This window comes from Lepus europaeus, chromosome 15 (genome assembly GCF_033115175.1).
Source record: "Lepus europaeus isolate LE1 chromosome 15, mLepTim1.pri, whole genome shotgun sequence".
Lineage (NCBI taxonomy): Eukaryota > Metazoa > Chordata > Mammalia > Lagomorpha > Leporidae > Lepus > Lepus europaeus.
In genome coordinates, this window is record NC_084841.1 from 85,740,711 (window position 1) to 85,767,756 (window position 27,046).

General features: G+C 40.2%; 1 protein-coding gene across 1 annotated transcript in view; it reads right to left on the bottom strand.

Moving 5' to 3' along the window:
* The window catches only part of RASA1 (RAS p21 protein activator 1), a 93,562-nt gene extending 66,719 nt beyond the window's left edge, over positions 1–26,843 (bottom strand). Inside the window, exon 1 of the mRNA XM_062212438.1 lies at positions 26,377–26,843. Coding sequence (XP_062068422.1) covers positions 26,377–26,843 — 467 coding nt within the window. The remainder of the gene's footprint in view (positions 1–26,376) is intronic.
* Between the last annotated feature and the right edge of the window lie 203 nt (positions 26,844–27,046).

Consider the following 27,046-nt stretch of genomic DNA (forward strand, 5'->3'; position numbering starts at 1 on the left):
AGCAAAGACCACCCACATCTATCTTCCAGGAAACAGTTTAATCCTGTTTGTGCTGGAACTTAAAAGGACTGTTGATTAACAGTACAAAGAAAAACCAACACCACAGTCATCTCAAATGGTTCCACTTACACAAATCTGGCTGAAAATTCAAAGTGCGACACACCTTCTTCTTAGTGAGCACCAAAACTGCAATGCCCAGTGCAGCTGCTGACAAGAGCAGAATTTTCAATGGAAATTTTCAACATTTTTTCAAAGAAATATAATAGGAGATGAAACATCGGTTTACTAGTACAATCTGGAAAACAAAGCACAATCAAAGCAATGGCTACCAAGAGCAGGGAGCAGACCAGTCAAACCAAAAGCAATACAAGGAAAACGTCATGGCAATAGTTTCAGGGCTGCTCAAAACTTGCTTGTTGACTTTTTGGAGGGCCAAAAAACAATAACACCCGTTTATCATGAGAGTGGTTTGAGAAAGTTAGCCAAAGCTTCAGCACAGAAGCAGCCAGAAATGAAAATCAAAAGTCCTTCTCTCTCCAACAATACTCCTGGCTCATTCCTCTCAAATAAGGGCAGTACTATGAGAATTTTGATGGGAAGTCATTAGACAGCGACTTTACAGTCCTACTTTGGCGCCTTCTTTTCATTTCCTATTCTTAAAGAAAAACTTTAAAGGCCACGTATTTTTCCTCAGGTAATAATTTTTCTATTTTTTAACCAAATGACTGAATTATTTAGCTCATTTTTTGTTTGAGAAGCAAAAAGAGAGACAGAGAGAGCCTATCCACATTCTCCCCCAAAATGCCCAGAACAGCCCCTATCTGGGATTGAAGCCAGGAGTCAGGAATTCAACCTATGTGGGTGGCAGAGATCCAAGTACTTAGGTGATCACTGATGCCTTTTGGGATCTATATTATCAGGAAGCTAGAATCAGTAGCTAGAAGCAGGTATCAAACAAAGGCACTCAAATATGGGATGCAGACCTTTTAACCTCTAGGTCAAACACTAGCTATTCTGTTAATAACATTAAATAGACTGTATCAACACGATGAAATTTCAAGGACCCTCAGTTCTTTAGGGATGCAGTAGACGCCTGGTATCATCACTTACGAAAAGTGTCTTAAACTTCACGGAGCTTATGATGATCAATCAAGTTTACGTTTTCCATTTTTGTAATTCCATTTTCCACAAACATTTTGGAGTCCTCTTGTATACATACTGTATATATATATATATATGTGTGTGTGTATATACATATATATGTATATATGTATATATACAATAGTATGTGTATAAAAACTATTAGGCAAAGTTATATCCCTACTAGATACCTCCCAAACAGTACACTGTCCAGCTGTTAGCCTCCTCCTCATCTATTAGATCATCTGGTCTTAACTTTCCTTAACCCTCAGCACTGCCAAATGTTTGTATAGGCCAAGACTGTGGTAAGTCCTGCAAATTCACAGATATTCAGCCCAAAAACCTAAAACTCTGTGGTCAGTTATAGCCGCTGAGTCAATGTGTGACACAGAGCCAGACCCTAGCCCTGTCTCATCAGCTCTGTTTTTCTATGACTAACACTTCATGCCCACTGAGATCAGAGCTGTGACAATAATCCATGCTTCCGCCTCTCTGGCATGTGCATTTTTATACCTATCAGGATTCTGTCAACATTTTTTACTTTCTCTGTTAATTTGGTATTCATCTAAATATTTATTCATATTCATCATCTTTTGAACTTTTCCAGTAATAAAAAAACTGAGTATGTTAGTTTCTCTTTATATCAAAAGTTTTTCCATTTAAAATTATTACAGGCATTACTCTAGAACTCATCACTAGTATCCTTAGAATAAAACACCTATCATTGCAGATATTATTTTAGAAACAACTGGATGTGATTTTATCCAAATACTTTCTATCATGTTTCTATCATGCATGTTTCTATTTCTGCATTAATCACATAGCTTCCTGACTAGGGAAGCTGCCTCCTATCCCTCTCAATTGTAATAAACAAACAACACTAAAATATCTACTTATTCTTGTTTTATTGGTCATCTCTTCCTGGCCACATATTATTGTGTGTCAACAACAATAACAAAAGTAACAAGAACATAGCATAGTTTCTAGACACTGGTACTTCTATTTCATGTTAACATGCCATTCACTAATATATATTTTCAACATTTAAATAGGTTCCTGGTTCCTGTGACAATTCATATCATTATCACCAACCATCAGAATGTGGGTGTCAAATGTTCCTCTTTTTCTATAGGAACCATACACAGTGCTAGTTTTGAAAGCACATATAAGATGGCATCAGCACTGTGGCGCAGCAGGTTAAAAACCTGGTCTGCAGCGCCGGCATCTCATACGGATGCGGGTTCAAGTCCCGGCTGCTCCACTTCCAATCCAGGTTCAATCTAATGTGCCTGGGAAAGCAGCAGAGGATGGCTCAAGTCCTTGGGCCCCCGCACCCATGTGGGAGACCCAGAAGAAGCTCCTGGCTCTGGATTAGCCCAGCTCCGGCCATTGTGGCCATTTGGGGAGTGAACCAGTGGATGAAAGAAAGAACTCTCTCTCTCTCTCTCTCTTTCAAATAAATAAAAATAAATCTTAAAAAAAAAAAGGACATACAAGAACATGGGAATGATATAGAGATGATTAGCACAGCCCTTGTACAAAGATGTGTGCAAACTCATGAAGCATTCTGAAATACTTAGATATTCTCAGCACCCCCCACACACATATGAACATTCAGTATGTGAGATGATGGCTATGCTAATCTACTTGTCTGTATATCAGAATATTGTGATATATACAATTAAATATATATAATTTAAAAGAACTACATACAAACCTTATATATTAGGGTACTTGAAAATATTTATGGAAAAGAGAAGTAAAAGATACGCTTGTTTAAGGGCAAAGAAATCTGAATCCATGCAGTTTTTTCATAATACACATTTTCTGTGAAGTTTCTGAAGACATCTATGTAAGTACTTTTTTTTTTTTTTTTTAATTTGACAGGTAGAGTTATAGACAGTGAGAGAGAGACAGAGAGAAAGGTCTTCCTTCCGTTGGTTCACTCCCCTAATGGCTGCTACGGCCAGCGCTGCGCCAATCCGAAGCCAGAAGCCGGGTGCTTCCTCCCAGTCTCCCATGCGTGTGCAGGGACCGAAACACTTAGGCCATCCTCCACTGCCCTCCCGGGCCACAGCAGAGAGCTGGACTGGAAGAGGAGCAACCAGGACTAGTACCCAGCGTCCCAACCGGGACTAGAACCTGGGGTGCCGGCACCACAGGTAGAGGATTAGCCAAGTGAGCCATGGCGCCGGCCATGTAAGTACTTTATTAAATCCTTTTTTGATAATTATAAAACATTGGCATCGCTGTGGATTTTAAAATGAAAGATGTTACATTATTTCACAAATGGAAATACTGAATCATGAGAAACATAAGTAATATTTCTGATATAATGATTTGCTAAAAGCATTAAAACCACAAAGTCAGGTTTTCCAAAGCCTAAACTATGGGTTCTTCCTGTGGACCACTAGTACTTCCACTGTAAGCACCAGGTAGACAGAAACCTTGCTGCCTACTATTATGTTTCCCAAAATGCACCCTGCAAAGAATATTCACTGAGCACTTAAGTTTAGGAAAAGCAAAGTAAACAAAAAAGACTTTAAAGACTCCCATGCTAACGGTGCATTTGAAATTTCCAAGAGCACAGACACAAAATGCAGACGTTCCAAAACACTTAACCAGCAAAAAAGTCAAAGAACACTAACTCCTTTAATTGAACAACACTGCTCACAATTTAAGGAAATATTTTAACAGGCTTATAAAAGAGCTGACCCCTATTGAACGGCTAGTAATTCCCTCTATTTGTTCAAAATTGCTTTCTTCTGATAAAATGCCTACCTTAATTCTCAATGTTTTTGATGAAACAGGTCAACAATTATTGTAAATACAGTATCACTTTTCAATAATACTAAAATAAAAAGAAACCCAAGTTTAATGATCATTATTGATAAAAACATTCTATCAAACGTCATCATTTTGCTATTTTGAAAAAAAACCGTTCCCCTAGTTTTGCTCTCCACTCTACTTATTCTCTTAAAGGAGTCAGCCTCAAATTCCCACAAACCAATCTCCTTTCAACTCCTTTAAACTTAAAACATTAAACTGCTTTAAGCCACTTCCAGTTTCCTTCTAGAATATAAGGTGATTAGAAGTCATCACTCCATCCTAACAAGTAAAAAGCTGAACAAGCTGAAAAATTACCAACTCTTCCTAGATCTTTCAGAGAAGTGAAGCCTCTGGTCAAACCCAAAATGGAAGTCCTAATAGGTGGACATAGAAAAATCACAACTCACCAGAGCAGAAACCCACAAGAAAAACCTCCCTGGGAACCAGTGCCATGGGAGCAAAGCCTAAACCGTAATTTAAAAATTGCTGGAGACTCAATGAGGACAAATTTGAGTTAAAAGCTATACAGAGACCCAGTCATGGGTACGTGCTGATATGTTTTGAATTTAACCACTAAGAACTCTACCAAGTCCCCACAATAAATATCAGAGAAAAATACCCTGAGTAGAGGGAGAGCAAAAGAAACAACTTTGAAATACATCAGAGCTTTCTGATCCTCTTAACTAGGTCTGCCTTCAGGAGAAATTAATTTATTTGAGCCTAACACAATTGGGGTAAGAGAAATATGTAACTCCAGCCCCTTATATCCACCTAAGGGGGAAGGGAATCGGTAGAGGACTGAGAAGCACTGCTGGAGTTCACAGTTCAGAGGCACAGGCTCACCAAAATACAGAGTAGTCACCCATGTACAGAATGGTTCCCTGACCACTACATTACTAAAGCCCTGCTTACAACATGTCCTTTTACCCAGCATACTGTGTACATCTTTCCAAAAAAAAATCTGTTTCAAGATGTAGGGCAAGCATCAGAAACAGATATAGCAGGAATTTGGGAATAATCAGACTAGGAATTTTAATAAACTAATGACTCAGTGCTTCAATGAAAAAGGTAGACAATATGGATAATGTAAGCAGAGATGAAACTTCTAAGGAAGATAAAAAAAGAGCTAAAACTAAAAAACACTGTAATGGAAATGAAGAGTTCATTAGTAGAGTGGAGTCAACTGAGGAAAGAATGAGCATGAGAACAGAAATTATTTACCAAAACTGAAAATTAATTTTAAAAAAGACTGAAAAAAAAGAACAGAACATCCAATAACTATAGAACTACAAAGTTAATTTTTATATAATGAGAACACCAGAAGGAAAGAACAAAAGAAGTATTTTAAATAATGACTAAGAATTCCACCAAATTAATGTCAGACACTGAGTCCTGGGCCCATGAAACTTACAAAACCCAAAATAAAGATGCCAAAAACAAGATATACAATTAGGTATATCATATTCAAACTTCAGAAAACCAAACATGAAGAAAAAAAATTGGGGGCAGATGTTTGGCACAGCAATTAGGGGTTGCCCATATCCTCTATCAGAGTAACTGGGTTCAGGCTCTGCTTCAATTTCAGCTTCCTGCTAATGCCCACCCTGGGAGGCGGCAGCCGATGGCCCAAAGACTAGGGTCCCTGTTACCCAAGTAAAAAACCCAGATTCTGGGCTTCTGGCATTGTCCTACGCCACCTCCAATTGTTGAAGCATTTGGGGAGTGAAACAGCAGATAGAAGATTTATCTATTGCTCTGGGCTTTCAAAAAAATTAAAAATAAATTTCTTAAAATAAAAAAGAAATGAAGAAAATCTTGAATGAAGCCTGAGACAAAGCACACCTTACCTATCTATAGAGGGCCAAAGATTACAAATTCCACCTAGCTTCTCAGAAACCACATAATAGAAAATGGTGAGAGGAAAAAAAAAATCACCAACCTAAAATTGTGTACCTTGTGAAACTATCCTTCAAACGTAAAGGAGAAATAGACATTAAGTAAAAATGAAAGGAATTTGCTATCAGTAGATCTACGTTGCAAAATGTTTGAAGCAGTCCATCAGAGAGAAAGAAAATGTTTTTAGTCAGAAACTGTGATTTACATAAAGAAAACACTGAAGAATGAATACATGAAGACAAAATAGAAATTGTCATTTTTCTTTTTCTAGATTGATACTACGTAACAATCTGTTCAAAATAGCAGCAACAATGTATCTAATTTTGTGTATTTAGACTGAAAGAGAGCAGATACAAAGGACAGGAACAAGCAATCAGGAAAATTGTTACTATGAAGAACCTGCAATACCCATCAAGCATCATAATATTATTTGAAAATAAATACTGGGTACCAGCATTGTAGCACAGCAGGTAAAACCACTGCCTGCAATGCCAGCATCCCATTTGGGTACCAGTTCGAGTCCTTGACTGCTCCACTTCTAATACAGCTCTCTGTTAATGTGCCTGGGAAAGCAGCAGAAGACAGCCCAAGTGCTTACATTCCTGCACCCACATGAGAGACCCAGATGAAGCTCCTGGCTCCTAGCTTCAGCCCGGCCCAACCCCAGCCATTGTGGCCATTTGTAGATTGAATCAGAGTATGAAGATCTTGCTCTCTGTCTCTCCCTCCCTAACTCTTTCAAATAAAAATAAAATAAATCAGAAAGAAAGAAAAGAGAGAGCAAGTCAGCGCCTGGGTAAATTGTAAACATACATTACAAATCCCAAGGCAAACACATCAAGTTTTTCTTTAAATGTGTTAACTGATATGCTACAAAAATGAGGAAAAAATGGAGTCATATAAAATGCTCAATTAAAATCAAAATGCTGGGGCTAGTGCTATGGTGCAGCATTTAAGCCACCATCTGCAGTGCCAGCATCCCATACGGGTGCCAGTTTGGGTCCCAGCTGCTCCACTGTGGATGTATTTCCCTGCTAATGCACCTGGGAAAGCAACTGAGGACAGCCCAAAGGCTTGGGCCCCTGAAGAAGCTCTTGGCTCCTGGCTGAAGCCTGATCTGGCCCAGCACTGCATGTTGTAGCCATTTGGGGAGTGAACCAATGGATGGAAAATCTCTCTCTCTCTCTGTAACTCTGCCTTTCCAATAAATAAATAAATAAATCTTTTAAAAAGCTCAAAGTTCACAAAGTGTGGAAGACAAAATCTTTACAACGAAAAAGGGCAACAAATCAAAAACAGTTAATAAAGATGGCAAGTAATTACCTGTAGAAATAATCACTTAAATGTCAACAATCTACGTACACAGCACATCAAAAAACAAAGCCGAAGTATGTAAGCAAGAAGCCCATTTTTTACATAAAAACATATACGATTAAAAGTACTGGGATGGGCCAGTGCCATGGCTTAACAGGCTAATCCTCCGCCTTGCGGCACTGGCACACCGGGTTCTAGTCCCGGTTGGGGCACCGGATTCTATCCCGGTTGCCCCTCTTCCAGGCCAACTCTCTGCTATGGCCCGGGAAGGCAGTGGAGGATGGCCCAAGTCCTTGGGCCCTGCACCCCATGGGAGACCAGGAGAAGCACCTGGCTCCTGCCATCGGATCAGCGCGGTGCGCCGGCCGCAGCGGCCATTGGAGGGTGAACCAGTGGCAAAAAGGAAGACCTTTCTCTCTGTCTCTCTCTCTCACTATCCACTCTGCCTGTCAAAAGAAAAACCTTAAAAAAAAAAAAAAGTACTGGGATGGAGAAAGATATACCATGTTAACACTAACCAAAATAAAGCACTAGGGGTAACTGTCTTAATTGCAGAGAAAATTTCAAGAGCAAGGAAAGCTGTTAGAAATAATGAGGAAGTATTACATGATGATAAAGGAGTCAATATCACAAAAAGATACAACAATCTTTAATGTATATGTTTCTTTTTTTTAACTTTTATTTAATGAATATAAATTTCCAGTGTACAGCTTATGGATTACAATGGCTTCCCCCCTCCCATAACTTCCCTCCCACCCGCAACCCTCCCCTCTCCCGCTCCCTCTCCCCTTCCATTTGCATCAAGATTCATTTTCAATTCTCTTTATATACAGAAGATCAATTTAGTATAAAGATTTCAACAGTTTGCACCCACATAGAAACACAAAGTGAAACATACTGTTTGAGAACTAGTTATAGCATTAAATCAAAATGTGCAGCACATTAAGGACAGAGATCCCACATGAGGAGCAAGTGCACAGTGGCTCTTGTTGTTGACCCAACAAATTGACACTAGTTTATGGCGCCAGTAACCACCCTAGGCTGTCGTCATGAGTTGCCAAGGCTATGGAAGCCTTCCAAGTTTGCCGACTCTGCTCATATTTAGACAAGGTCATAAAAGACAGAGTGAGGATAGTAAGCAATGATCCTAAGAATGGCATTTACCAGGTTTGAACAATTATACAGCATTAAGTGGGGAAGAGGACCATCAGTACACACAGGTTGGGAGTAGAGCCATTGGTGGTAGAGTAGAGGTTATGATTACGAAGGAATGAGGCCCAAGTGCGCTAGACAGGGTCTAGAAATAAGGACAGAGTCATTATTAGAGGAGCTAAGAAAGGTGCTGTCTAAGCTACAATTAAGTTTTCTGATTGAGAGGCAAATAGAACCTGACAGAAGCGGCTTGATAATAATCTGGTGGGCTTTAGGCCTTGTAAATTCAGAGGCCCAGACCTTATCTATCTCTTCACTTGGGGTACATCCTAAGGGAGGTGTGAACCTCCTAGGGGAAGGCACTCTGTTGACTTTCATTACTTGGCTGGCCTAAGAGGAGAGCTGGCCAGGTAAAGGCAGGGGGCATCTCTAACAAGAAATTTACAGTTCTGCCTGCAATGTTGCTGACCCTACTTGACCATCCCCTCAGCTGCAGTGGTCACTTTGGAAGTTGGGCTGAGTGAAGGGCTTTTCAGCTTAGAGCCAATAAGATCTGTGGCTCTGACCTGGGCATCCTTCGACTCCAGGGCAGGTCCATTTCCAGTGATCCAACTCTTGGCAGAGCTGCCAGGGCTCTTCACAAGCTGACTTCTGCTGAAGCCCAGGCTTACCACATTGAAAGCCACTGCAGTGGACTGGCCTGTTGGGTCTCCTTGAGGGCAGGTCACTGTACAGATCAGCCATTAATAGGCCTGCCACCCATTGCTTCTGATGCCAAGCTTTCTTTTCCTCCTGGTTTGTGTTAAAGCAGACCAGAGGATGCAAGGCAAGGGAGTGCCCAAGTCCCATCTCTAATCTTCGGTGGCCTGAACTACAAGTCTATAGTCACAGGCATGTTCTGTAGTAGTTTTTCTAAGGTAGACAATGCCCATGAGGAAAATTATATTCTCACTTTAAAACTTTCTTTCCCTTCGGTCTGAGAGGGAGGTTTTTTCTACTTACTGTATACTTGGCTGATGGCGAAGTGAATCTAGCTATGAGATTATTATTTAAGTTCTTATTTTGGCTATGCTATTACAGAAAATTGTTAGCCATCTCTTTTATAAGGTCTAAAGATTAAATTGTGTGTCCTACAGATTCCTTCATAATAGAATTAGTTTCCTACCTTGAAGAGAATAGAGAAATGAAAGAACAAGTTGGGCTTAGAATAGAGAAATGAGGGAGCAAGTCCTAGATCGCTTGCTGACATTAGCAATATCACATGACTACTTAGCAAACAGTTTCAACCATTAGATAACAACTTAAGAAAACATTTACCAGAAAGTCCAATGCCTTCTAAATTTCAAGAATCATGTATTTGAAAACACCTCTTAAATATCTAACATGGTGTACTTTGTTTAACCAGTAAACTTAAGCACAACCATATAAAATGTTTTTAGTTTCTTTCTACCAACAAGTTTAAAACATATGGTACACAGATTCAGGTCACACAAATTAAAATGTATCTTTGATTGATTTTAGCAGCTTAAGTTTATGGACAATCTTATCCATAAGCCATTTAAAATAAAACGCTTAATAAAATTTCCCCATGTGAACATACAATATGTACACACATATAACATAGCATAGTAGACCAATATAGCAATTTTAATAATAGCTTTTAAAATCTTTAACTCTTTTTGTAGATTGCCAATTGATTTGAATTGCTTTTTCTTTTTAGTAACCTCAGTTAACCATACTTTCTCTCAGTTGGTACTGTTAATACATTATTGGCTTCATCTGTTTACAGAGCCATCCCAAAGTACTGAATACAATAGAAGTGGCTGGAAAAAGTCCATAGGAACCTATAGGAGGACAGCTAAACACAGAACCAACAACGCTTTAGTTTTATGAGCAGCAAATCATATATAACTGTGGATGACAAAAGACTTTAAGTCGCCATGTTTAAAATTGTAAACTCATCAACCAACAAGAGGCACTTGCTTACTTCACAGTATTTTTGAAAGCACCTGTAGGATTTTACAAGTATTTAACCCTTTAGGCCTCTGGGACTTTCTCATTAAGATAACTATCATGTCTAGTAACACAAGATCATTAGACTTTTTAATTCTCAAACATTTGTATTAATAGCATTTTCCATTATAGAAACTTAAAGTTTGGTACCACATCACATCTTGACAGTACTTTTAATAATGTATATGTTTCTAACAACAGAGTGTAATCACAGGAGGAAGAAAAAAAAACAAAAAACAAAAAAAAAAAAGCAAGAATGCATAACTACAACTAAGTCTTTAACATGTCTCTATCAGAAATGGAATGATCCAGCAGGCAAAAAGTCAATAAAGATACAGCTGAACTTAACAGCACTATCAATCAATTGGATATAACCGACACCTATATACCACCTCGTTCAGCAATAACAGTCTGCATATTCTTTTCAAGATCACACAGAACATACACCAACATAGACCACATTCTGAGCCATAAAGCACATCTTAACTTTAAAAACATGGAAATCACACTATATATTCTATTATTATACAATGGGATTAAACTAGGAATCAATAAAAATAGTTGGAAAATCCCAAAATACATGAAAAAATACATCCCATTTACTAAATAACACACAGGTCAAAGAAGAAATTCCAAAGTAATTTTTTTTTTTTTTTTGACAGACAGAGTGGATAGTGAGAGAGAGAGACAGAGAGAAAGGTCTTCCTTTTTGCCACTGGTTCACCCTCCAATGGCCGCTGCGGCCGGCACACCGCACTGATCCGAAGCCAGGAGCCAGGTGCTTCTCCTGGTCTCCCATGCGGGTGCAGAGCCCAAGGACTTGGGCCATCCTCCACTGCCTTCCCGGGCCATAGCAGAGAGCTGGCCTGGAAGAGGGGCAACCGGGATAGAATCCGGCACCCCATCCGGGACTAGAACCCGGTGTGCTGGCACCGCAATGCGGAGGATTAGCCTGTTAAGCCACGGCGCCAGCCAAAGTAATTTAAAAATATTCTGAACTGGGGCCAGCACTGTGGCGCAGTGGGTTAAGCTATCACCTGCAGCGTCAGCATTCCATATGGCATATGAATGCCAGTTCAACTCCCAGCTGCTCCACTTCCAATCCAGCTCCCTGCTAACATGCCTGGAAAGCAGTGGCAAATGGCCCAAGCGCTTGAACTCCTGCGCCCATGCAGGAGATCAGGAAAAATTCCTGGCTCTACTGTGGTCCAGCTCCGGCCGTTGTAGCCATCTGGTGAGTGACCCAGTGGGCAGAAGATCTCTCTCTCTGTAACTCTGCCTTTCATAATTAAAATAAATAAATCTTAAAAAAAAAAAATCTGAACTAGGCCGGCGCCGCGGCTCAATAGGTTAATCCTCCGCCTGCGGCACCAGCACCCGGGGTTCTAGTCCTGGTCAGGGCACCAGAATCTGTCCCAGTCGCTCCTCTTCCATTCCAGCTCTCTGCTATGGCCCAGGTGCACCCGCATGGGAGACCAGGAGAAGCACCTAGCTCCTGGCTTCAGATCAGCGCAGTGCACCGGCCACAGCAGCCATTGTGGGGTGAACCAACGGAAAAGGAAGACTTTTCTCTCTGTCTCTCTCTCTCTCACTGTCCACTCTGTCAAAAAAAAAAAAAAAAAAAAATCTGAACTAAATGAAAATGCAACTTAACAGCTGCAAGATACAGCAAAAGAAAGACTTAGAAATGAATCTATAATTGAATCACATATTAGAAAAAAAGGATCAGTTAGCTAAGCTTCACCTTAGGAAACTGAAAAATAAGAGCAAATTAAATCCAAAGTAAGCCAAAGAAATATAAAAACTATAGCAGAAAACAATAAAATTAGAGACAGGAGATCAACAGAGAAAGTTAATCAAACCAAAAGCTAGTCACTTGCAAAGATCAATAAAATTGTTAAAATTTCTGTTCATTTATGATAGCAGAAATGGACAGAGGTTACATGATTAAAGATTCATGTACATTAATAGGACAATAAACAAATATTATCAGTAACTTTATAGTCACAAAGTTTATAACTTAGATGAAAGGGACCAACTACATGAAAAACTTAATCTGCCAAAACTCACATAGATAATAGTTCACCTGAACAGAATTATATTTCTTTTAAATTGAATCCATAATTAATTACTTTCAAATCCAAAAGCATCAGGCCCTGAGATGTTCACTAGTTAACTCTACTAAATATTTAAGGAAGAAACTGTATCAATTCTCTGAAGGCTCTTTCAGAAGGCAGAAACAAAAAGAATACTTTCCCACTAACTCTATTAGGTCAGCATTGCCTTAATAACACCAGACAAAAACATTATATGTAAATACAAATAACTCTCATGAACATACATGAACACAATATTAGCAAAGCAAATTCAAGAAAGTATAGAAAGAATTGAATACAACAATCAAGTGGGATTTATCCAGGCTATCCCAACGTTAAAAAAAATCAATTAACATGACTAGCCAGATCCACAGGCTGAAGATGAAAAGTCCCATGACATATCAGCAGATACAGAAAAACCATCTGACAAATGTTTTTACTCACCGATGATTAAAATAATCAGTACACTAGGAATAGAGAGGAATTTCTTCAAGCTGATAAAAAACATCCATAAAAAACTTATAGTAAGACCCTTAAGTTACCAAATAATTTGGGGAACAAGGCAAGAACACCTGCTTTCATCGCTGCTTTTTGACATCATCCTCTAATCCCTAACAGAGAAAGTGAAAAAGAATAAAAGTATCTTCATTCTCTAATGAAATAACTGTCTACATTAAAAATCTTAAAAAAAAAAAAAAAGACAAAAAAACAAAACTCACCTCATGGACCTAATAAGTGGTAACAGCAAGGTTCCAGAATATAAGAGTTAATGGCTTTCCTGTATACACCAGAAACAAGCAAGTGGAATTTGAAATGAAAAACACAACCTCTTAAATGGAATGCTGAGGTACAAATCTAACAAAATATATACAAGATCTGTATGGGGAAAACTAAAATCTGATGAAAGAAATAAATAAATGAAGATTATTTCATGATCATGATATAAAGACTCAGTAAAGATGCCAGCTCCTCCCAACTTGATGTACAGTTTCAACACAATCCCACTCAATATCACAGCAAGTTATTTTGTGGATATCAACAAAGTCACTCTCGAGTTTATAGGAGGGAGGCAAAAGAGACTTACTATACACAGTAATCAAGACATTGAGGTACTGGCAAAGTAACAAACAAATCAATGAAACAGAACAGATACCCAGAAACAAACCAAAATAATTAACTGACCTTTGACAAAGGAACAAATGCAATTCAGCAGAACAAAGAGAGTCTTTTCAATCAATGGAGCTCTACAGATTATTCACATGCAAAAAAAATTAAAGAATCTAGAAATTCACAACTTTCACAAAAATTAATTTAAAGCAAGCCTAAAGGTAATATTCAAAACTATAAAATTTCCAGAATAGTAGAAATATTAAATGCCCTTGGGCATGGCAATGACTTTTTAGATACAATACAAACACACATAGAGATACACAAATAGATGGATAAATCAGACTTTATTAAAAACTTCTGCTATGCAAAAGACTGTCAAGAAGATAAAAGACAAGCCACAGACCAGGAGAAAAAATGCACACAAACACATAATAACTGACTGTTATGCAAAATATACAAAGAACTCTTAAACAATAAGAGAGCAAACAACCTGATTAAATATATTTAAAAGACACCTCACCAAGGATGATACATAGATAGTAAATAAACACACGAAAAGACATTCAGTATCACAGACACTACAGAAATGAAGTTTAAAAGAAAAAAAAAAAAAACTAGAACAGATAAAAATCCAAAACATTGAAAATACAAGATGCTGGAGAAGATGTGGAGCAACAGAACTCTTAATTCACTACTGCTGAGCACGCAAAATGGTACACTTTTGAAGATAGTTTTGATGGCTTCTTTTAAAAACTAAACATACTCTTACTACACTATCCAGCAACCAAGCTCCTTTGTACCCAAATGAATTAAAAATCTACAGGCTGGTGCTGCCACCACCCACAGTGCCAGCATCCCACATGGGCACCTATTTAAGTACCAGTTGCTCAACTTCCAGTCCAGCTCCCTGCTAATGTGCCTGGGAAAGCAGTGGAGGATGGCCCAAGTGCTTGGGCCCCTGTACCCACCTGGGAGACCTGAATAAAGCTCTAAGCTCCTGGCTTTGGCCTGGGCCAGCCCTGGCTGAACAGGCCATTTGGAGAGTGAGCCAGCAAATCGAAGATGGATCCTGCTCTCTCTTTGCCAACCCCCTATAACTCTTTCAAATAAATCAATCTTTAAAAAAAAGTCCATATAAAACCCTAAACATGAATGTTTACAGTTTTCTTTCAAAACTTGGAAGCAACCAAAATGTTCTTCAGAAGCTGAATAAATTATGATACATTTAAACAATGGAATATTATTCAGAGTTTAAAAAATTGGATATCAAGCCATTAAGACATGGAAGAATCTTAAATGCATGCTGCTCAGTGAAAGAAGCCAATCTGAAAAGGCCACATACTATAAGATTCCATCTACTTGACATTCTGTTAAGGGCAAATCCAGGGAGACAGTAAAAAGATGAGTGGTTGCCAGGGGTTACAAGGGAAGGAAGGATGAAAAGGCAGAGTACAGAGGATTTTTAGGGCAGGGCAGTGGAACTATTCTGTATGAAACTGCGATAAGGAAAACATGTCACTGCACATTTGTCCAAATCCATAGAATGTGTAACAGCTAGAATAAACCCCAGGGACAGTACTATGACGTAAAGCTGCTGACTATAATGCCAGCATCCCACATGGGTGCCAAGCGTTTGGTGTCTTGGCTGTTCCACTTCCATCCAGCTCCCTGCTAATGGCCTGGGAAAGCAGTAGAATATGGCCCAAGCACTTGGGCACCTGCCACCTATGTGGGAGACCTAGAAGAAGCTGATGGCTCCTGGCTTCACCCTGGCCATCTAGGGAATGAACCAGTGGATGAATAGATCTCTGTCTCTCCTTCTCTATGTAACTCTGACTTCCCAATAAACAAATAAATTGAAAAAACTCCCAATGTAAACTATGAACTTTGGGAGATGATAATATACTAGTGCAGACTCAATTTCAACATTCATACCACTGTGCTGGTCGTCAATTGTGGGAAAAGTTTTATGTTGGGTAGGGGCATGGATAAGGGTATAGGGAACTTTTTCTCTTAACTTTTGCCGTGAACTTAAAACTGACCTAAATATAAAATTCATTAATTAAAAAAATAAGTGATTTGGGTAAAATAAATTCTTTTTAGGTCTACCTAGAAGTATTCACCATTTTATTGAAATTGCATTTCCATCAGTTATGTACCACCTCACCATTAAATCCAACATCTTTTCTAATTTTGCATCCTCGTTTGCCCTCACTGTCTTGAAAATCTCAGTGTGGAAGAGTAAAACAAAAGGATAAGTTGCTAGGCAGAAGGGTTTCGTCCAGAACAAGCCAATTAACTTGTTGGCTACCAAGACACTTCACTAAGTAGCAGTAGCCAGGATAACTGCTCCAAGATATACAACCCAAACTTTAGTCAGTCAAGTTTGAAGACATGACTGTACTAACAGTGGCTGATACATTCACACAAAGCTAACAAGTGATTAATACAGAACCACAAGGACAACTTATCAACAAGAAAAAAAAAAAGCCTGTATGTATCTCTATCCAGTTTAATCTCAACCATGCTTTCTAAGTGAGAAGGCAAATAGTAATCTTAAGGTGGTGTAATGGAGGATGCCGACTAATAAATTTCAAAGGATTGACAAATAGGAAAATAAAACCACTTTTTTATAACATCATTACAAGGAGATAACAATTGATTCAGGCCAATAAAAACCATCAATGTATACTAAAACAACTCAGTACTTATTATTTATTAGCTACAAAGGGAAAGGTACCCTTAAAATAGCAAAATCTAGTGAAACCCTCCTTAACCAAGTTCTAACTTATGTATATCGCATCATCAACAGGACAAGATTTCACGTGACTTGTATCTAATGTACCAAAAACTACTGACCTATATTTCTGCCATGAGTGACTAAACTGAATCTAATTACAAAAAACAATCAAACACAAATTGAAACATATTATCCAAAACAACTGTCCTGGATTCTTTAAAAAAAAAAAAAATGCTAATATCGTAAGAGAAAATAAAATGTCAGAAGAAATGTCCTAGATTCAAGGACATTAAAGGGCCATGCAAGTAGGGGTGGTCATTTGGCCCAGTAGTGAAGTCATCACTCAGGACTCCCCCACCTTACATCGGAATGCCTCGTTCAGGTTCTGGATTTTTTTTTTTTTTTTTAAGATTTATTTTATTTATTTGAAAGACAGAGTTACAGAGAGAGGTAAAGACAGAGTTACAGAGAGAGGTAAAGCCAGAGAAGAAAGAGGTCTTCCATCTGCTGGTTCACTCCCCAAATGACTGCAATAGCCAGAGCCGAGCTGATCTGAAGCCGGGAGTCAGCAGCCTCTTCCAGGTCCTCCACATGGGTGCAGGGTGCCAAGGACTGGGACAATCTTCCATTGCTTTCCCAGCCCATACAGAGAGCTGGGTCAGAATTGGAACTGCAGGGACTCAAACTGGCACCCATACGGCATGCTGCTGCTCTAACCCATTGCACCACGGAGATGGCCCCAAGTTCTGGATATTCTGCTTTTGATCCAGGTTCCTGCAATGCACACCTGGGAAGCAGTAGATGATGGCTCAAGCACTTGGGTCCTTGCCACACTATGGGAGGGAGACAAGGCTGAGTTTTGAGCTCCTGGCTTCAGCCTAGCCCAGCCCTGCGGTTGTGAACATTTGGAGAGTGAACCAGCAGATGAATATCTCTCTCCATCAATCTCTTTTAACTAAAACTGAAAATAAAATTTTAAAAAAGTTTTAAAGATAAAAACCATCGGATAGGGAAAACTGATGAGAATAATATTAAACATCAAATTCATTATATTTTGCTATGTAGACTATTGCCTTTATTACTAGGAAATACACAATAAAGGATTTAAGAGAAAGGACAGGTATCCTCATCTAACATCCAAGCAGTTTGGCAAAAATATATATGTGTATAAAAAGAGGGAAAAAAATGGGGCTGGTGCTGTGGCGTAGTGGGTAAAGCCGCCGCCTGCAGTGCTGGCATCCCATATGGGCTCCAGTTCGAGTCCCAGCTGCTCCACTTTCAATCCAGTTCTCTGCTATGGCCTGGGAAAGCAGTAGAAGATGGCCCAAATCCTTGGGCCCCTGCACTCGCGTGGGAGACCTGGAGGAGACTCCTGGCTTCAGATGGGCACAGCTCCAGCCATTGCAGCCAATTGGGGAGTGAATTAGCAGATGGAAGACCTCTCTCTCTCTCTGCCTCCTGCCTCTCCTTCTCTCTGTGTAACTCTGAATTTCAAATAAATAAATCTTAAAAAAAAAAAAAAGCAAAGGACATTTAGGTTATCTGATACAGTATTACAACATTTCTGCAGATTTCAAATTTTTCAACATAAAAACTTGTGAGGGAGTTTATTGGACATGCAATCTGAACAAAAGGATATGGAAAATTCATATATTTTATGAAAATATTTACATAATAAAAAGGAAATAACTGTACCAGAAACAAACAGGTTTCATCTTTGGACTAATACATATCACTTATTTGAACTTAATCACTAACAAACTATCCCTTAATGAGTCTCCATGTTCTGAGTCCACAGGACTATACTTTATCTTTTGCTACAATCCCCATTATTTAAATGTCAGTAATCACCCAGCAGGTTACTGTCAGGTCTTGCTAACCACAATGTTTCTATAATCCATCATGTTTATTTAATTGAGACATTCTGGCTTACTTGTCTAAGAAACACTTCTTCACAAGTTTGCTTGATGAGATTACTGTCATTGTTTGAGAAGAAACCTTTATTTTTTGTCATAATATACCACCCTCCAGTAGTATTTCAGCTGTATTCAGAAGAATGAATGCTAGTTTGTCATGTAACCAATATAGGAAAAGCATTACTCACAGAAGAAACAAAATTCAGAGATAAAAAAATGTTACAGCAATGTGAAAGAATAAACAGTACAGTACTAACTCAATTTATTAAACAACATTTTTAAAGAATAAAGTGAAATGACAGTGTAAAGAAATATTAATTATCTCCTATTCACTTTTGTTATTACTTCAAAAATGGCTTCATGATAAAAAAGATGCTGATCCCAGTGATCACAGAAGAGGAATTTAGTTATTCTCAGAGTAACTAGAGGATGCCGTCTCAGGTCAGTCTGAGATTTGTGTTCCTTTCTTCCAAAATCCATGAGAAAGTAATCAAATTTATGCAATGACTAAAAACAAATATTTAAAACAAACCACATGGTTAACTCTCCTCTTTAATTGCCAGCAATAATAGATACAGGGAATTCTTACATGATTCCAAAGAACTACTAAAATCTCATCAAAATTATATTCCTCTTGGCACCAGCAATAAGCACTGCAGTGTTCCAGGAGTATTAAGTACAACAGCAATTCCACTCTATATACATCAATTAACTTTCTTAGTCAAGTAGGACTAAAAAGCAGTAAAATATTTATTAAGCCCTACTATGGTCGCTATTTAACCCAGCGATTAGGAGTTTCCACTACATCCATGCTTTATCAGCTGCCTTAAAACTCAATTGAAGGACAGGTGTTTAGCCTAGCAGTTAAGATGCCTGCATCCCACATCGGAGTGCCTTGGGTTCAAATCTTGACTACAGCTTCCAATTTCAGCTTCCAGTTGTCGAAGATCCTACAAGGCAGCAGGTGAAGGCCTAAGTGGTTAAGTGTCCATCTCCATTCCCATCCCCATCCCCCTCCTCCTCCCTCTTTTCTCTGCCTTTCAAATAAATATATCTTTATGAAGTAAGAATAAAAATAATAGTAACACTAAGTGTTAATACCAACGAACACACAAATACAGAACATTTGCTGGAGTAATATCATCCACAGGATTTTTCAGGGTTACCATGGTCATGGCAAAGGAGCCTTCCACACTATAGTAATCAGAAATGTATTTAAATATGCTTTCCATCTTTCAACATAGATATAATCAAAAGAGATGCAAGTCACTGAACAACAAAGAAAGAAGACAGTTGATCTTCCATGCAGTGAAAAACAAGAACTAAAAGAAATGAGAATCCTGTATCTCAAGGAGTAAATATACATTTAATCTGCTCTGAAATCATTCAAATCCACTTTTAAAGATTGAGAGTTACCTGTGTGTCATCAATTCAGATCATCAAAACAAAACACAGCTTAGGTGGCTTAAACAACAGTAATTAAATTTCTCAGCTCTGGAAGTTAGAAATCAAAACATCAAGGTGCTGGCAGGGTTGGTTTCTGGTCAGGCTTCTCCTCGTGGCTTACAGAAAACAAACAGCCTTCTCACTGTGTTCACACATGATCTTCTCTCTGCACTCCAGGTCTCTATTCTTCCTCCAAGGGTATGAGTCCTACTGGATTCCTAAACCACCCTTATCACTTCATTTAACCTTAATTACCTCTTTTAAGTCTCTATTTCCAAATACAAACACTTCAGAGGTTAGGCTTCAACCTGTAAACTGTAGGGTACGTAATCCAATTGACAACATCTAGGAACTGCCAGCTGCACATTATATTGTTTTGTATGGTACACATATACAAGGAGCCTTTTAAAGTTCATGGATGTGTACTATGAAAAAACCATGCACATACTTCAAAACTTTTTTGAACTAGGCCAGCACTATGGCGCAGTGGGACTAAGCCTCCACTTGCGGTGCTGGCATCTCATATGGGCAACGGTTCTAGTCCAGGCCGCTCCTCTTATGATCCAGGTCTCTGCTATAGCCTGGGAAAGCAGTTGAAGATGGCCCAAGTGCTTGGGCCCCTGCACCCATGTGGGAGACCCAAAGAAGTTCTTGGCTACTGGCTTTGGATCAGCCCAGTTCCAGCCATTTGGGGAGTGAACCAGCAGATGGAAGACCTTCCTCTTGTCTCTCCTTTGCTGTCTGTAACTCTACCTCTCATATAAATAAAATCTTTAAAAAAAAAAACAAAAACTTTTTTACACCAAATAAAATGTAACTTTTAATTCCATTTACCCACGTGTGTGTTCATGTGTGCGTTTTATATACATGGAAGGGGTAAGAAAAAAGGATAAAGTATAGTACAGGTTGTTGGATCAGGGATGAACAACCAGTAAAGCCTATGCAACCTTCCAGTATCTGAGAAACTCTTGTTCCAAGCATTTCAGATGAGGGATACTCAACTTGCATTAGAAATCCAGCTGTATTACTCAGTTTTTTCTACAATAAAAACGGATATAATTAAAAATTAAATAACCTATGTAAAGTACCTTACATGTAACACATGATTAGCAAATATTCTGGTCCTTTGCTTCAAGTCTCCTCTAAAAACAAAACGTGCTGGGGCCGGTGCTGTGGCACAGCGGGTTAAAGTTGCAGCCTGCAGCGCTGGCATCCCATATGGGCACCGGTTCAAGTCCCGGCTGCTCCTCTTCCAATCTCGCTCTCTGCTGTGGTCTTGAAAAGCAGAAGATGGCCCAAGTAATTGGGTCCCTGCACCCACGTGGAACCAGGAAGAAGCTCCCTTCTGTCTGTGTAACTCTTTCAAAAAAATAAATAAATCTTTACAAAAAAGCATTATAAATATTATCTAAATTTAAATATATCTGAAAATTTATGAGAACAGGGTTCTGTTCCCATACTACAAGATAATTTAAGGCACTCTCATAAGTTTGCTTCTGTACCTGGGCAATGAGAAGATTTCTCCTAACTCTAAAATTCTCTATGTACATGCATATCATCTTTAGACTAAAATATCAAATACCAATGCCACAAAAGCCAATCAAACTTTTTTCTCTATAAAACTCCAATATGAAGATTTTGGAATGAAATCTCAATATCATCCTTTCATTTACTTCCATTCTGTCAACTCTTCCATGACTATCCTCCAGACTTGAAGAACTTAGCTATATAATGTATCTGTAGGTTTTATTTCTCTCTGATTGATGCTCATCTTCCAACTAGATTATACATTCTTTTATAGTTCTTTTTGTCCCTTTTAATGGTCATTGTTTTATTCACTAAATCATGTACTCAAAAAATACTAAAATCACACACAAAATTCTGTTATGTGACAAGAACACAGAAAAATAAACTGTACTTACTACCAACTTATTAGATTAGATACAATGGATTACAGTCAGAAACATTACATCATATCAAACATCTTTTTTTTTTTAACTTGGACCCAAACTCAAATGCATTGTCTGTGATTTCAAATTTACATACCTATCACAGAAATACCCATATATTCAAACAATGCACCACAACCAACTCCCAAATATTCAATATTTTTGGTTAAAAATTAAGATAATGGTAGCCAAAAAGCAACACCTACTGTGGGGATATTTAAATCATATAACAAGGGGCCAGTACTGTGGAGTAGCAGGTAAAGCCACTGCCTGCAGTGCCAACATCCTATATGTTCACCAGTTCGAGTACCAGCTGCTCCACTTCTGATCTAGCTCTGTCACGCCTGGGACAGCAGCAGAACATGGGCCAAGTCCCTGGGCCCCTGCACCCTCGTGGGAGACCTCGAAGAAGCTCCAGGCTTCTGGTTTCCAATCGGCCCAACTCCAGCCATTGCAGCCATTTGGGAAGTGAACCAGTGGATGGAAGACCTACCTTTCTCCCTCTCTCTGCCTCTGCCTCTCTGTAACTCTGCATTTCAAATAAACAAATAAATCTTCAAAAATATAATAAAATAAATCATAGTAAAATCATAATAAAGACAATCTAGCCTGTTTGACCTAAGGTAATAATTTATATATATCTACCCTTTCTCCTATGCCCTACTCCTCACCACTAATATTCTAGTGTTATGTGAAATTACAGGTCAATGAGCAATTTGTGGTACACAATTCTTTGGTACCCTCAAGAAAGCTCACATGCCAACACGTATCCCATTTTAGAGTTCCCTGCCATTCTTATTTTGTGCTGGATCATGTGACTAGCACTAAGCATGATGAAACATGAGCAAGCATGAGGAACAACGAGGCTAGGTGCCTTTAGAAGTCTCTGGAACCCAGCTGCCACGCTATGAAGAAGCCCAAGCTTCTTGAAGTGGAGCAGCTACTAGGAGGGAGCAGGGAAGGGAAGCTGAATTCTAAACTAAGAAGCCACCTTTGGGGGCTGGCGCTGTGGCACAGCAGGGGAAGCCACTGCCTCCAGCACTGGCATCCCCTTTTTGTCTTGGCTGCTCCACTTCCAATCCAGCTCCCTACCAATGGCCCCGGGAAAGCAGCAGCAGATGGCCAAAGTGCTTGGGCTCCCACCACCCATGTGGGAAATTGGGATGAAGTTCCTGGTTTCTGGCTTCATCCTGATCAGCCCAAGCAGTTGGGACCACCTGGGGAGTGAACCAGCAGATAGAAGATCTTTCTCTCTGTGTAACTCTTTCAAATAAATAATAAATCTTTTAAAAATGAAACAAACAAAAAAAGAAAACACCTTGGGATGTTACAGTCAACCAAAGACACATGGAGTAGTCTCCATTAAACCCTGTCCAAATTTTAGAATCAAGACCAAATAAATGATTGTTACTGTTTTGGCAATTGAGTGTTTTACTACATAACAAAAGATACCCAAAACAATATATGTAATCCAATCAGAATAGCTCTTGCTAGGCTTCCAGGAACCAATAATTTTCAGTGGAAATAAATTATCGTTATTATTATTATTCTAAATTTTTTCTCTCAAAGGTATTTCAGTGTTGAGTGTTCTTAAAGGCATCCTGCTCATTTTCCTAATGGCCAAGAGATAGGAGCAAAGCAACCAGAAAGACCCCTTCTTTATTTTCCTTTTCTAATTTAAGGCTGTCCTTTTTCTTTACATTTCTGCTAATAATGTCTGCCTGCATTCTCTAGTGTGGCTAATCTATGAGCAAGACCAGTTCTAGCCTTTGGCTGTGCTTCAGGCACTGCATTCAATCTCCCTCCAGACCACAGCTAAATAATTAAGAGTCCAGCAGAACAGACTCTTCACTAAGGCCAATGTGTTTATATTCACTATACTCATAATTCTTTTTGACCTGATGGAATCATAACCAAAGAAAATTGGAACCAATAACCTCTTACTCAGAAAATAAATTCAGCAGTAAGAAAAGGATACCTGCTTTCTAATTGCACCCATTTCTTATCCATTTAAACCTCACAATCCTATGGTTCAACCCTCACTCATGAGATTTACCTTAACCTAACTTGAATCAATTAATTAATGTATTTAACTTCCTAATATATCTAAAACTCCCCTGGAAGAGGGACTGATTGACAAAGGGGGCATCTGACTCACTGTAACCTTTGAAGCAGGGACTACATTGCTCTACTCATACAAATAAACAAAAAATACCCAAGTTCTGGTCAGCAACCACTGTGTCTAAAACTAATCTCTACAATTCTCACTCCCTTCCCGTTTTAATAAGGTTCCCCATTCCTACTTTTACAGAAGATAGGTTATTATTTAGCCAAATTATTAAGGCTTTTTCCATTTATAGAGAACAACTGCATTTTCCCTTTAAGATGGTTTAACCTACTGTTGGAAGCTCTTATCAAGTGAAAATTAGAAATATAATTTATCATGTTTGTGGCACAATGGCATTATGACATAGTGTTAAGCCACTGCAGGAGCACTGATTGATGTTCTGGCAGCTCCACTTCTGATCCAGCTCCCTGCTAATGCACCTGGGAAGGCAGTGAAGGCAGCCCAGGAGGTGGGCCCCTGACATCTATGTGGAAGACCTGGATGCAGTTCCAGGCTTCTGGCTTCAGCCTGGTCCAGCCCCGGTCATTGTGGTCATTTGGGGAATGAACCAGCAGATGGAAGATTCTGTCTCTCCTTCTCTCTCTCTGTAACTCTGCCTTGCAATTAAATATTTGTAAATTGTTTTTAAAAATTTATTTATTTTATTTGAGAGTCAGGATTCCAATTCAAATCTTGTCTAACTTGAGAATTTGCACACTGAACCACTATACTATATTGCCTCCAGTAACTCTAGATTGACATCTAAGATTAAAAAAAAAAGGGAAATTTGCACTTCTAAGTAGTATATTTTAAAAGCATACTTAGACATGGAGGGTACTTTTAGAACATCAACAACTGTCATATACACAGACGTACAAGTTTTATTCTTACTCCTAAATACAAAAAAGATGACAATCTCACTTAACAGACTTCTCACAAACCCATATTTTCCTAAGTACACACTCATCTTTATTATTAAAAATTTAACAAGAACACTCTGTGCTTTCCACTCAATTCTGCTGTAAGCTAAAATTGCTCTAGATACTAATCTATTAAAAAAAATTTTGAACTACAATATCCTAAATAGGCCTAAATCAATTCAGTTAGGAACTGGTATAAGACTAGATTCTTTTAATATGAAAAGTTACAGTTTATTAAAACCTTAGCAATAAGCACTTAATATTAAGTGTGCACATAATATTTACCTGTCATTTTTTCCAAAAAAGGCTTGAAGGTGTGCAAGTAGCACTAAAAAACCAATTTTTAACATTCCCAAGAAATCTGCAAGACACACACATGAAATAAATTGGAATAAAATCAAACAAAAAAGTGTTAGTAATAGAGCATCTTTTCCTAATTTTCCTAATTACTTTTTTCTTAAGATTTATTTATTGATTTTGAAAATCAGAATTGCAGGGGGAGAGAGCGAGAGAAAGAGACACAGAGCGAGAGAATCTTCCATCCAACGGTTCACTCCCCATATCCCATATGGCCACAAGGGCCAGGACTAGGCCAGGCAGAAGCCAGGAGCCAAGAGCCTCCTCCAGGTCTCCGATGTAGGTGCAGGGACCCAAGGACTTGGGCCATCCTCCGCTGCTTTCCTAGGTTATTAGCAGGGACCTGGATTGGAAGTGAAGCACCTGGGTCTCCAACCAGGCTCATGTGAAATGCTGTTGCTGCAGGTGGCAGCTTTACCTGTTACGCCACAGCTGCAAGCCCTCCTAATCACTTTTTAAAGTCTTTCTAAATCCTCCAAAGTATTAAAAAAAACAAAAAAACAAAAAAAAAAAACAAAACTTTGGCTTGTCCACAGTAACCATCCATCCACATACCAACCAAATGTTTTTTCCTGATGCTCACCAAGGCTGCTGAAACCCTGAACATCAGTTAAGACTGATGTGACAGATCTATTACGTTTTGCCTACTATTACCCCTTCCTGTTCCGACATTTAAGTTATACTTAAAAAGCCATGCCCTGCATATTCTAAATGTCAACATTAATTTCAAATAGAAGACCGTATTGGCCACCAACAAAAATTCTGAAGCGAAGCGCTGTTAGAATCTGTTTCGCATCAATACTCCCAGCGTCTCAACCACAAAAGCATTACAGGTCCGTCAACCAAGTCAGTCTACGACACACGTTACAAGCTCGGAATCTGAGCCCGTCACCGCACGCCTAACTCTCACAACTCTTCTCTTCCTCCCCGACCCCCGTCTGCCTAAGTGATCAACCACTGCATCACTCTGCCTTGGACAGACAGAAGCTGGGTAAGTCAGGGCAACAAAAGCAGAGCATTTCTGGTCAATGGATTTTTTTTCTCTGCACGCTATCCCGACACACTAACTCATCAGGGCGCGCACACACGAGTCCATGTACATTATGACTGCCTTGGCGAATCCTGGGGCACCCATCTGCAGGGCACAGAACCATATCCGGTTCTCACTGGACACACACTTTGCGTCCCATCTTGAAAACTTTACATCTTTCCCAGAGGAGCCGTAAGCACACAAAGACGCCCGGGGAGCCCGCCTGTCGGGGAGAGGAGCGTTCCGGTTAAATCCCCACGCGTGAAACCCGAAGCTGCCCCAACTTTTCAGAACAAATCACAGCCGCGAGAGAACAAGGTGCGTCTTCCCCCCCAAGCCCGCAGCCGCACAGCCGACTTACTGGTTGGTTGGCGGAGCCGTCAGCGGGATGGCCACCTCTTCCTCCTCGTATTCTGGTCCATCCAGAGAGTCCCCTTCGTCCACCGTGCCCAGACCCGCAGCCAGCGGGGGCAGCTGCGGCGGCGGCGGCGGCGGCGGCAGGGGCGGGAAGCCGCCGCCCGGCCCGAGGGTCTCAGCCGGCAGCAAGGGGGTCCCCTTGGCGAGGGCCAGGTCCCCGCTAGGTCCCGCGGCGCCCCCCAGGGCCCCCGCCACGGACCCGGCTCCCAGGAACCCTGAGCCCACAGCGGCCCCGGCCACGCCGGCCTCCGCCAGCCCGGGGTAGGGGGCGGCGGCCGCGGCCACCGGCAGGGCCGCGGGTATCTTCACGCGACACACCGCCGGGTAGGCGGCCCCGGAGCCCGCCGCCGCGCCGCCGCCGCCGGCAGCCACCGGGCCGCCCTCCTCACCGCCGGCCTCGGCGGCCATCATGGTGAAGCCCGCCGCGCTCAGCCTCCGCGGCCCGCCCGGGGGCCCCGGGGGCCAGCAGGCCCGGGCTCCGAGCCGCCCCACCCAGGCGCGTCCCCCCTGCAGCTCCCCAGGCGGAGGAAACAACAACAAAAGGCGAGCGCCCTCAGCCGCCGCCGCCGCCGCCTCAGCCGCCGCCGCGCCCCCTCCCCGGGCCGCAGCCCAGA